Consider the following 11,606-nt stretch of genomic DNA (forward strand, 5'->3'; position numbering starts at 1 on the left):
CATGCTAAGATTTAGGGTTTAAGTTTCATTTGAAGCAATTCTAGTACCTTGAGAACTGGATTACAAATTGAAAACCCATTTAGAAGATAAAGCTTCACCAACCAAATGCAAAACAATCAACAATTCCATTTCAATATTTCAGACCATCCTACAGAGGAAAACCGAGGATCTTTCAGAAACCCCAGGTATTATGGATGCAGTAGATTAATGATTTAATGCTGATTAATGATGTAGTGATGTAAGGATAGTACAGTTCAAAGACAGTAAACTACTTTCTATTCTGATATGTCAAAATGGACATCGATAATTTCCAGGGAATAAATGGAACTGGAGCTAAAATAACACAGTAAAATCTAAGAACAGAAGGAAAATAAATTTCTCTCACTTAACTTTCTACCACAAAAGAATAAGCCATCTTCTTTATCAGAAATTTTCATAATTAAAAGAAAATCAGAGATTATGTCATCATTATCATAGGCAACCCTTTATTTAAAGGTGAATAGACTTGAAAAGGCCCTGATAATCAATGATGCATCCCATGCTTGGTCTATATTACGCTCCTCCTTTGTGTGGGAGCATTAACTTCCCTGTGCTGAGTAAATGTTGAAACAGTGTCATTTGAGAATTCAGGGAATGAACACACTGCAATGACACTTAAGTTAAAAAGCAAAAGGTGGTCTGTCTGGAGAAATGCCTACTGACATACAAACCCCTGCGTAAAGACAACCTCAGAACGCCAGAAAACGTGTTGAGTTCCATGTGTCTGGGTGGAGAAGGGGTGCTATTTCTAGAGGACGGAAAGATCATTTTTCAAAGTCATTTTCTGAAATGAGTGTGCCTCCGTTGATGGATCACATCAGAGCTATTCTTTGAAGCTTTAAGAATAAGTGGGAACTTATGTCAAAAACAGATTTTTTTTTCTCTTCTTTTTAGTGCGGCAGTAATGTTGGCGATTCTTGGAAAGATTCCCCTCCCCTGCTTTCCAGAGCTCAGCTGAGCAGGTGTTCGGGCTTTATCTGTTTCACTCAGTAGCCGCTGTTACTCCCCCATCCCCGCCTCCCAAGAGCCAGTTTTCCAGCTTCCAGATGTAAGGCCACTCCTCCCTCCCGCCCACCTCACCTCCCAAAGGAAGAAAAATCTCTTTCAAAGAACTTGTAGAGAGTGGCAGCTTCCAAGCCCTGCCAATTCGCTTACACTCCTCTAAGATGTAGTACATCTGCTGCTAATTATTATATCTGGGAGCACTTGAACTAGCCACTAAGTAGGGGGATTTCCATAGGAACCCATTCCGTTCCCTCTCACCCTGTGGGCTTTATAACCTGGGCTGTCCCTGAGCTGGCGGCCTTCACCTTCGGCCTGGACACAAGGAAGAGGCTACGCGTGTGCATGGACGCAGGGCCAGCGCACAGTGTGCCAAGAAGTTCGAGCGCGTCCTGGGAAGACCTCACCTGGGAAAGCCTTTTAAGAAAGCCGCCCTACTGACACGCCAAAGAGAAAAGCTAGGTCGACATCTGAAGGGAATTAGTGGCTTACCACAAACCAGCTCAGCTCTTCCTAGAAAAGTCTTGGAGAAGCTGCCCACGAGTTTGGGAGAAAGTTTGGGTTCACGTTTTCGTTCTTGGCATTCGAAATGCCATTTCAGATAAGGAATGTGATCAACTCGACCTCAAAGATCCTAAACAAGTGATGGTTTGGGGATTGATTCCTTAAAGAGGATACCAAAGCTCCCTTCCCCCCACACTCCGGGCGGGACTGCTAGCCCTGCGCGGAGCCCAATCCCGAGCTGGCTTCTACTCCTCCCCTTGCTTTCCGGGGAGCAGAGGTCGAGCGGACCCGGAAGAGAGGGTGGCGAAAGTAACAAAAGAAACCTTCAAGTACCTCCGAGCCACTGTCACTTCGGGAGAACGAGGCAGTGGGGCCCAAGCCCCCGGGGACGGAAGGATGCCGCCTGCGCCCCTCCAACCGCCGGCTGGGCCGGGCCGCAGCTGCGGGGAGACAAAGGTGCCTCGTTTACATCGCCCGCCCCCGCCGCCGGCTGCGGGGCCGAAGCGCACCAGAGAGGGCCCGCGGGGGCGTGGCAGTTCCGCGCATGGAAACGCCGACCCCGGAACGTTCGACCTAACCTGGAGCGGGGAAACTAACCCTCTAACTGTGCAAGCTCCACCGTGTACACGCGCCCGCTGGGTGGTCGCCCTGGAGAAGGCAGGCTGGGCCAAACCAAGATCTTGGGAGGGGAATCCGCCAAGACCCACCCGAGGCGCAACGCCGGCCCGCCCACGGGCGAGGAGCTGACCCTAGGCTGATCCTCAGGTTGCTCCCCCATCGCTCCGGGCTGCCCGAAAGCTTCGGGAAAGCTACCTGGAGTCGGCGCTCGGGAGACGGTCCCCCAGAAGTGTTTGCAAAGCATCTTCGGAGAAGCAGGCCCGGGTGTGCAGCCCCAGGTCAGGCGAGGGGGAGGGGGCGCCGGGATACAGGCGCTGGCGCACACGACTGCAGGAAGTTTTCCTGGGAACCAAAGAGGAGTCATTGTGCCAGAGTGGTGGACGTGCCTCCCGAGAGTGCATTTGTCGGCGCGCGAGCGAGTGTGTTTGTGAGAAAGACAGAGAGCGAGCGAGAGAGAGACTGATCGTCCATCCAGAGGATGGGCGGGGGTAGCGAGGGACTCGGCAAGTAGCAGTCAGTACCCTAAGCTGCTCCCCTATCCACACCCGTTGGTAGGAGGACTCAGTGTCAAGTCACCGTCATAGCGGGAACGGGGAAAACCGGGAAAGGACTGCTTAGAGCCCACGAAGGTGGTTTTCCACCACCTACGGGAAAGGGGTCTGAGGATGGGGCGGTAGCCGAACTGGGCCCGCGGTTGCCATAGTGCCGCTGCAGAGGCGCCGAGCGGCTGGCAGAGGCCACACCAGGGTCGGAGGGGGAAGAGGCTGGAGGCCACCTCCTCACCCGCGCCCCAGAGGCAGCTGCTCCACTAGCGAGTCAACCCCCTTCCCTTCCAAGGCTCCGGGCCAGCGGTGAGCCTCTGGTTCACCTTTTCAGCTGAAGTTGAAAATAACATTTCTCAAGAGTGGCTCATATGCGCGCAACCAACCTCCACTTCATTCAGAACAGGTTTTTCCCAGAAGAAAATAAAACTCCCGCCACTGCATCAAAATATCTCCATCAGGGAAATGTTCCAATGGTTATAATGTACACAATCCTTCACCACTCGAGTCACAAACCAAAGAAAATGGATCTCCGCGTGGAAGATGTTTGAAGTTAATAGAGAAAATAACAGGTTATCTAGAAACTGGTCAGTTGGTTTAAGGTAGCAAGGCACAGGTGTGAAGGTGTTTTCCTACTCCCCTATTTCTTACGGACATTCTTAGTAAGCACTGGTCTAGGAAAATGTATTTTTGTGTGTGCGTCAGCTCTTTTGGAAAGCTGCTACACAGTCTGCTACAGTCGCCAAGATTTTTAATATGAAGATATGAAATGATCAGCGAATGTAACAATCTAATGATTCAGCAAATATTATGCTGCAAGACCAGAGCAGCAATAATTAAATCTTTAGAGTATTGGTGGTCGTTTTCTGGCTCCCAGCTTTCTTCCCCCCCCCTCCCCCTTAGCCCTCAAACACACTAAGACACTCATTCACAAACACAGTTCAGAAGACACCTCGGTATTCCAAATAAGTAGGTTGTACTACTCAAAATATTGGGCAAAACTACCAAACTGTGGCACTTACAATGCTTGAAGCAGAGCAACTGAACACACACACGTTTCCAATGATACAGGGACCCATTTAATTTCATCCAAAGAAACAAGCATTCCTGTGGACTCTTGTTGCTAAGAGCAACGTGCTTAAGTACCATCTAAAGGCATGCAGAAAGCAGGAAAACTACAACAGTAGGAATCCACTTATTGTCTTTTTTCATTATCAGTCCTGTGGGCTCCAGGTGTGTCTATGTATTGGTGGGGGAGGGAAGGAAGGGTTCCCTTTCTCGGTATGTGAAAGCATTCCTACCCAGGTTCCACAAAGCCCCAGATAGATGATAAATTTTATCATTATAGAAAAAGCGTATAAGAAACAGACAAGATGCTGCTGACATAATGGGAAATGCAGGCAATCACTCTTTGATTTAAATTTGAGTGACTTAATGTATCTGCTTTTATCTCAAAGACACATACTCAGGATTATATGGTTTGCTGCACTCTTTGGTCTAAATCCACTTGAAGTGTCAGAGGAGGTGCCCACAGTGGGAGCCTTTACCCTGTTGGCTTTCTCTTCTCCGGCTCTTACCTACTTAAGGAAACTTTTCCTGACTAGTTCTACTGAAACTCCATTGGCCAGTGGAGAGAGGCTGAGTGTTGCCCACGCTTCATTTCCTCCAAGTAAATCTTCTGGCCAACCTTTCCACTGGAGTCTCATGTTTAGATTTTCCTTTGAGCCCTAAAGAAACCTGATTCCTTAAGAAAAACAATGGATTCCCCTAATATACAATTGCCATTTTAGCTTTTTCTTTTTTGTTTAAATCATGCTACAAGTGAAATAAAGGTGCAGACTTAGGCTCCCATATACAGATTCCCTCGGCCTTTATCATCACTGTTTATCATGTATTAGTTCGGGAGGCACAGCGAGCAAGATGTGAGAAGACTCACAACTTAAAAACAGACAGAAACCCTTCCTTATGACGCTATTTCACTCAAACAGCAGCCTCCCTGTGTTAAGTACCTTCAACCTTACAACTGTATTTTTTAAAGCTCCGCGTATCCATAAAGGCACCAGGCATTGAGAAAATGGAGAGATTAACCGAAAAGGCTCTCTCTGATGACAAATCAAAAAGATTAGCGCCCTTCACTTGCGGACCTGTCCAGGACCCACGCGGAAGCGGACAGGCGCCAACTTGCCAAAGAGTTACCAGATATTAACTCATCAGCTGGGGCAATCTGAGAGGCGTGTAGCCCCAGCCGCTCACGTTCTTGGGGAAGGAGCTGCGAGCCAAGCCCGGAGGCTCCCGGGGAGACAAGCGGGAGCAGCGGTGGTGGCCGTACCCCCAGCGTCATTACCGACTCTGACACTGGCTACCATGGGGAGGTAACGCAGCGACCACTACCACACACTGACACTCGCCGCATCCTCCCGCGGCTATTTTTTTTTTTTAATAAAAAGGGGGGAAATAAATGAAATGAAAAGCACAAGTGGGTCCTTTCAAACCTCGGAAAGCCTCGGAGCAGGGAACAGGTCGAAATGCACCGAGCCCACCCGCCTAGCAGAGCCAACACGCCTGTTTACATCCGGCTGCCTCTGAGCCGGCAATGGAGAGGGATGGGGAATCTTACCAAATCTTAATACATGTGTGGTTCCTTGAGAATATCCAATCCACAGTAAACAGAGCAGGAGTTTAATGGTGCGCCTGAAGACTGGATTACTTAGAACCGGGGAAATAATCTTCATGGTGTTTCTGTGTCCACACGCGCAGCACCCACTTCCCCGATCTAGCGTTAGGCTCCCGGTTTGGGTAGGAATGAGGATGCGTCGAGTGGTGGCCGCAGACACGATCACGGCATGGTCACAGAGAGGAAGGAGTCTCCGCTTCCCAAACCCATTAGCAATCGCTGCATGTTCTTCACTCACTGCGCCAAGGAGCAACCTTCCACTGCAAGGGATGGTGGGACATCCATGTTAGTCGGGGAGCATCCGGGAGAAAGCCAGCACGCACACCCACAATGTCCGGCCGCGCGAGCCTGGGGAAGCAGAGGAGGAGGAAAATCAATAGGAAATCCAGCCTTGGAAACCGCCGAGGCGCCGGGAGCGATCCACGGTCCCAACACAAAAGGCGCTTTGCTCGCAAAGGTTTCGCCAGGCCCTATTCCACTGCACTGCTGCACAGCTTCTGACGTGAAGCCAAGATTAAGTGAGAAAAATTAAGATAGCTGCTTGCCTCTTAAGGCTTCCTGCCAGTGAGCTTCCCAATATCTATTATGCAACCAGTCTGGTCGCCCACCTTGAGTTGCAAGGAGGAAGTTGGATTTATTTACGTGGGGAAAAACAAGTGCTTTTATTTCCAGTAAAAGTCTTTACTAAGATAGTGACTGAGCTATGCAAGTGGACTTCCTACATCAACTGATGAATTTTAATAAATGACAACCTAAGTGAAAGTCACTTTGCCTAGGAGTTGTGAATAAAGAAGTGGTCTAAAACAGAGAAATTTACTGCAAATGTAACTTGTTTTTAGGCTGAACAAAGGTCTTTTTATACTTTTAGAATTTTGCCTAGGCATTAATATAGATTGAAATACTATTGCAGAGGCAAAGATAGTCTTTAAAAACTTGAGTGAGACATCCTTTGATTACTACCCAGTAATAAAAATACATTTCTGCAAGTGGACTTTTAGGGAGGAAATGTTGAAATAAAATGAAGGAATCGTATTTCCCCACCCATTTTTTGCCTTATCTTAAAATAATTGTGAATATATTAAAATACAATGATATTTGAAAAGGTGCAGCAAACTCCAAAGGCTTCAATAATTTATGCCAAAATTTCTTCTCACTTTGATTTTCTGAACATCTTTTTCTTGAAGACATGAAATATGGAATTGTAGCTTAAATGGCATTGAGTGTCATGGTTTTGTCTGAAAATGCCTTATTTTCTAGTATTCTGATCAGATTAATCAGAGTCCCCAGACAGTGACTGTTGTCTTGGCTTTCACAATTTATTCAAGGAAAAAAGTACATAATTATATTTTCTTTTGTATTTTAGCTGTCCTCTGTGATGCATATAGGTAAAATATCCAACCATAATAGTTACATTAGTAAGTGAAAATAAATTGGACAGTGATAAATATATTACTATATATTAATATTTTTAAGTGATAGGAAGCCCAAAAGGCAAATTGCTGAAACTGTATCTTAAAAGTAATATCTTATTCATAACCAACTAAGAGGACATAATGTTAACCCTTATGAAAAAGTTATCAGATCATATCATATTTGAAGAATACCTAATTTTTAAATGAGTGATATGAGAAGTATTTCTTCTAGATAGCAAGATTTCTTAAATCTATTTTTCTTAAGCTAGTATAAAATGCTGATCTGAAAATAAACCTACATTCTGCAAAGGCATTAGGTGGGCATTGATTTTTTTTTTTTAAATGGAGGCATATCTGCAGTGTCAAAAATAAATATCATGAATGGCTAGTTCTGCAGTGTAGCAGGCAATTCAATCAAATAATCTGACTATTTGAGCACTTTAAAGGGAACACCTTGTGCTAAAACCAAGGGTATCTAGCGACTCCTTCAGTCCATGTTTAAAATATCTCTTGTAAAGCATGTACAGCCCAACATGCCCTGTCTTGTATTTGCTGTCTCATTTATTCCATTCTATTTGTCCTTTTTCTTTTTGATCCTAAGAGAGATAATAATGATCGCCAGGGCAAAAATAAATATTCTTATTTTTTATGTCAATATAATTGATATCTTCTACCTAAAAATAGTACGTTTTGATGTGGCTAATCAAAATACTGCAGTTTTGCAGTATAGTTAGCATTTAATGGAACTTGAGAAAACAAAATGTACCATAAATCCTTGTTCATATATTCTGTTAACATAATGGCATTTGATATTACAGTTGTAACTTTTCTACTTAAAACTAGCATTCGAAACTATTTAGGTTTTGTGAGATTATTTATTGGGTGTCTAGCTGTACTGAAAGATCAGGCTTCCAGATTCATGAAGTTCTTACATAGTAAATTAGGCAGTAAAAAGTCTATCGCAAAATTTTCTTACCATTAATTGGTCCCCAAAGAACCAATTTTGCACATATGCTAAATTAGGTTCATTTACATCCATCAGCTAATCTGAAAGATTTCAACACCACAGACAGCAACTCCACCTGTCCAATTGAACTTCTGCAAGACAAGAGACGACCTTTCTTCAGTACCGCGGACAGCGCACCAGACGTGGATTTCTTTTGGAGCAGTACAGTGAAAGTAGTATATTGAATGGGTAATGTACCATTGGAAGTGACAGTGTGCGTATTTCTACTATACAGATTCTGGGAGTTTGAATTATTACATTGTTCACATTGTCAAGAAGACTATTTTGTCAACTGTGTTGTGTGTATATTTCAGTGTGACTTAATGGGAATTGCTTAGCATACCCAGGATGTGCCAATAGCCATCCCTTTCCAAAGCATACTACTACAAAAGCCATTCATTTACATTAACCGTGAGTCCCCTCATGAGCACTAAACTACTTGTTTCTCAGTACAGAAAGTTGCCTGAGAGACCACCAAAATTCAGAATACTGAATAATTCTGTCAGTGTTCAGTGGCTAAAGACATTCCTAAAATGTATAATTAGTTATAGCTTTAGAATTCATCACCTTCAGATTTCCATCTGTTACAGGGTTATCAGACTAATTGTCATTCTTTCTCATTAAACTTCACTCACTCCCGGGGCAAAAACAACAACAATAAAACCCCTAAAATTACCTCCCCAATATTAGAACAAAATGATTTGAGGGTGTAGAAGATGCGGTATGGCAATTCTGAAGTTATTACAAGTTTCTCCACAATACTGATACCATGCATCATAATTTTGGGTCTATATGAAGGATTGATAGAGTCATTATATAGTATTTACTGATCATATTTAACTCTTCTTTTAAATTTGTAATTTGCTCCTCAAAAGAAAAAAAAAAACCCTAGTGGTGTTAGACAATCATATATATTTAGTAATTCTGAGGTTCATACACCTTATTCCATGGTTTTTATTGCTTTTTTCTCATTTTAACCATATGGCAACCTTTACTTCCAGGAGCCAAAGCTCTGTAGGTTCCAAGGTCAAAGCAGTGATGACAAACTGCAAACGCACGCACACACACACACACACACACACACACACAGAGCAGCTGTGCCTAAAAGTAAGCCCAAAAAAGAAAAGAAAAAAGAAACCACACAGCTAGAAGGCTGACATGAAGGATATCAAGCCCATGATAAATTAGCAAAGAACAAAATGCATTCCATGTTCACCCAGAGCTTGTTCCAAAAACAACAACAAAAAGCCATTAGCTTCATCTTTTACTCTATTTTTATATTTACTGACACTAATGACCTCTTATTCTTGGGCACTATTACTTGAGAAGCAATTTTAGTTTTCTATTCTCCCAGTGAAAATGAATCTTATTCTAGTTAGCTGCCACCTGCTGGGGCATGTACAAATGTGTAATAATCCTTACAGCACAAGGTTTTAAAAGACAATGCCTCTACCTTTTGCAAGAAATAGCAAATACATATCCCAGGATAACTTGAATTTCAAAGGTGTTTTTCAAAGGTTCTTTCATGTTATATCTATATTTCATTTTTCACATGGAATTTTTTTCTAAGAATTCCACTTGACTTGTCACTGAAGTCCTGCTGATATGTGACATTTGAAAACCCTCATCTTATAGTAACACCTGACCTATTCTTCCATGCATGTGGCCTGTTGTATTGCAGCTAAGCTAAAATAAACAGCCTGTTCATCCATGGCATTAGAGGTGCCAGAGAATAATGTCAGAGCTGATATCAGTTAAAACCACACTGTTGCATATTTGCACTTCACCCTTCCTATGAGTGCTATGCTATGCAATTCCTTGTGATTCTGAACACATTTCAGCTGTTACACCAACATTCTGCTGCATTGATGATTAATGACATTTAGAGCTTAATTAATTTTTAGATGAGAAAAGAAGTGTATCTTAATTAAGAAATTGAATTGGAATAGATTCACATGACCTGAAACCTTTTTAAAAAAATTTCAGAACTGCGTAATCTTTAATGGGTTTAAATAGAAGAAAACAGGTAAGATTTCTAGTATCATTTATTTGCCTAACACCTTCCCTCTGTGTGTTTCATTTTGTTTGTTTAATAAATTCCTAGGGCCACTGGAAGCTGCTTTGGTTGTTACAGGAATGATTTATATAAAAAGTTACAAGGTAATGAACTTATACAAATCAAGATTGAAATATCAGTGCCTATCTTCAGCAGCTAAACTACAAACTAAGATTCAAATGAATCATGATCTGTTGTGAAATTAAAATAACCATCAATCCATAAGGTAATTTCTGATGACATGATACTTACAGCATGAAGATGAAGAAATGAGAGAAGATAATCTGTGTGTTACCATCAGGATAGTAGTAGTTAAGTTTTCCAACCTCTCCTAGTCCCTAAATTGGAAATCATTTTCTAAGGTGCCTCAGCTAGGTCCCCTGGTTTAGTAAAGAACTCTTTGAAAGTAAAAATATCAGAGAATGAGAGTCATTAAAAGTTCTTGACGTTTATGATCCACCCTGGCAACACCACTCCCCTCACCCTAATGGGACACTCTCCGAGTTTTTTTCAGAGGCTCTTAGTACTGGCACCGGTTAAAATGAATGTCTGTACTTCCTCAGCACCGAACTAAGGAGCAGGGTTAATAGATGAATGGGCGGATGGAAGGGAGGCTGGGGAGTTGGTCAGACCCGCAGGCGGACACACAGCTTCTTGCCATCTGTCTCTCTTCGCCTCGCGTGAGTCCCAGTAGCTGAGGCCACTTCCTGACACGTCCACTTATTAAATTATTTTATGGGGAGAACGCGAGCGCCTGCAGCCAACCGAGCCAGTTGCATCCTTGACGGGAATTGGCTGAGGCGAGCGGGACAAAGCCACTCGCAGCTAGTCGGTCCAGCGGGTGCCCAGAGAGCACCGGGCTCCACCGCGCCTTCTTCCTTTCCAGGCGGAAAATGCCCCTCGCCCACCCCGGGTCTCTCCTGTCCTGGTGGGAACAGACGTCTCCGGAGGCAGCCCGGAGCGGAGCCCACCCGAGGGAAGCCCTTACCTTTCGCTGGGGGTGAGGCGGGCGGGGAGGGGGAGGGGTGGTCCTCGGGGAGGAGCAGCCGGAGGAGGTCGGGCGGGAAGTCCCCGGTTCCCGGACAGAGCAGCGCAGCCGCGGGCGCCGAGCGCGAGTGACGGCGGCGGCGGAGACGAAGACCTCGGAGCCGCGGCGGCGGCGGAGACAGACACGCCTCCTGGCGGGGGTTCCTCGCCTCTTGCTTTAAAGGCGCCGCGCTCTATTCCCCGCGGTCCCTACACGCTCCGGGCCGCCGCGGCCACCAGGGCGCAGCGCTCGCCCCTGGACCGTAGGAGCTAAGGTGAGAAAATTCTGGGCGCGCACACACACTTGGACATAATGAACTCCCCGGCCTGGACTTCCCCCACCGTATACGCCTGCCTACTCAGATGGGGCGCCTGGAAACGTGATGCTTGGTTAGGGAGTGATGCAAATCGCCAAGGGATTTGCCTGGCCCTGGGTGGTAGACAACAGGTAGAAGGAGCTCGCGCGCGTTTTGTTCTGGGTGGTGGCTTTTATACCTCTCCGAAACCATAGCAACGGATCTACTCTGCTGCCAGGATTTGGGGAGCAAGCTAGTAGTCTCCAAAGTGGCCCTCTTAGTCCAACTTTTGTCATTTCCCTATGAGAAAAAACTTGACCTGCGCTTCACCCCCACCTCCACCTCAAGTGCACCCTACCAATGGGCTTCCCCCGGGTACCGTACGGGTACCTGCCGTCACGGCGCCCATCTCCCTGCCTCCATCTCCAAAA

General features: G+C 45.1%; 1 protein-coding gene and 1 long non-coding RNA gene across 11 annotated transcripts in view; one reads left to right on the forward strand and one right to left on the reverse strand.

The window, feature by feature from the left end:
• Positions 1-11,087, reverse strand: part of GRIK2 (glutamate ionotropic receptor kainate type subunit 2) — a 753,908-nt gene extending 742,821 nt beyond the window's left edge. For 2 of the 10 annotated variants that reach the window (XM_055535373.1, XM_055535374.1), the window contains exons 1-2: positions 10,842-11,087; positions 5,323-5,727 (exon numbers count right to left, since the gene is read on the reverse strand). In XM_055535373.1, coding sequence (XP_055391348.1) covers positions 5,323-5,437 — 115 coding nt within the window. In that variant the 5' untranslated portion in view covers positions 5,438-5,727; positions 10,842-11,087. The other 8 variants (XM_055535386.1, XM_055535385.1, XM_055535381.1 and 5 more) reach the window with 6 other exon arrangements.
• On the forward strand, positions 46-1,867 carry LOC129619897 (uncharacterized). Its single transcript, XR_008698269.1, has 2 exons — positions 46-185; positions 934-1,867. It is a non-coding gene; the product is annotated as an uncharacterized LOC129619897 (long non-coding RNA).
• Positions 11,088-11,606: the final 519 nt, after the last annotated feature.

Source organism: Bubalus kerabau, chromosome 9, assembly GCF_029407905.1.
Source record: "Bubalus kerabau isolate K-KA32 ecotype Philippines breed swamp buffalo chromosome 9, PCC_UOA_SB_1v2, whole genome shotgun sequence".
NCBI classification, from domain to species: domain Eukaryota; kingdom Metazoa; phylum Chordata; class Mammalia; order Artiodactyla; family Bovidae; genus Bubalus; species Bubalus kerabau.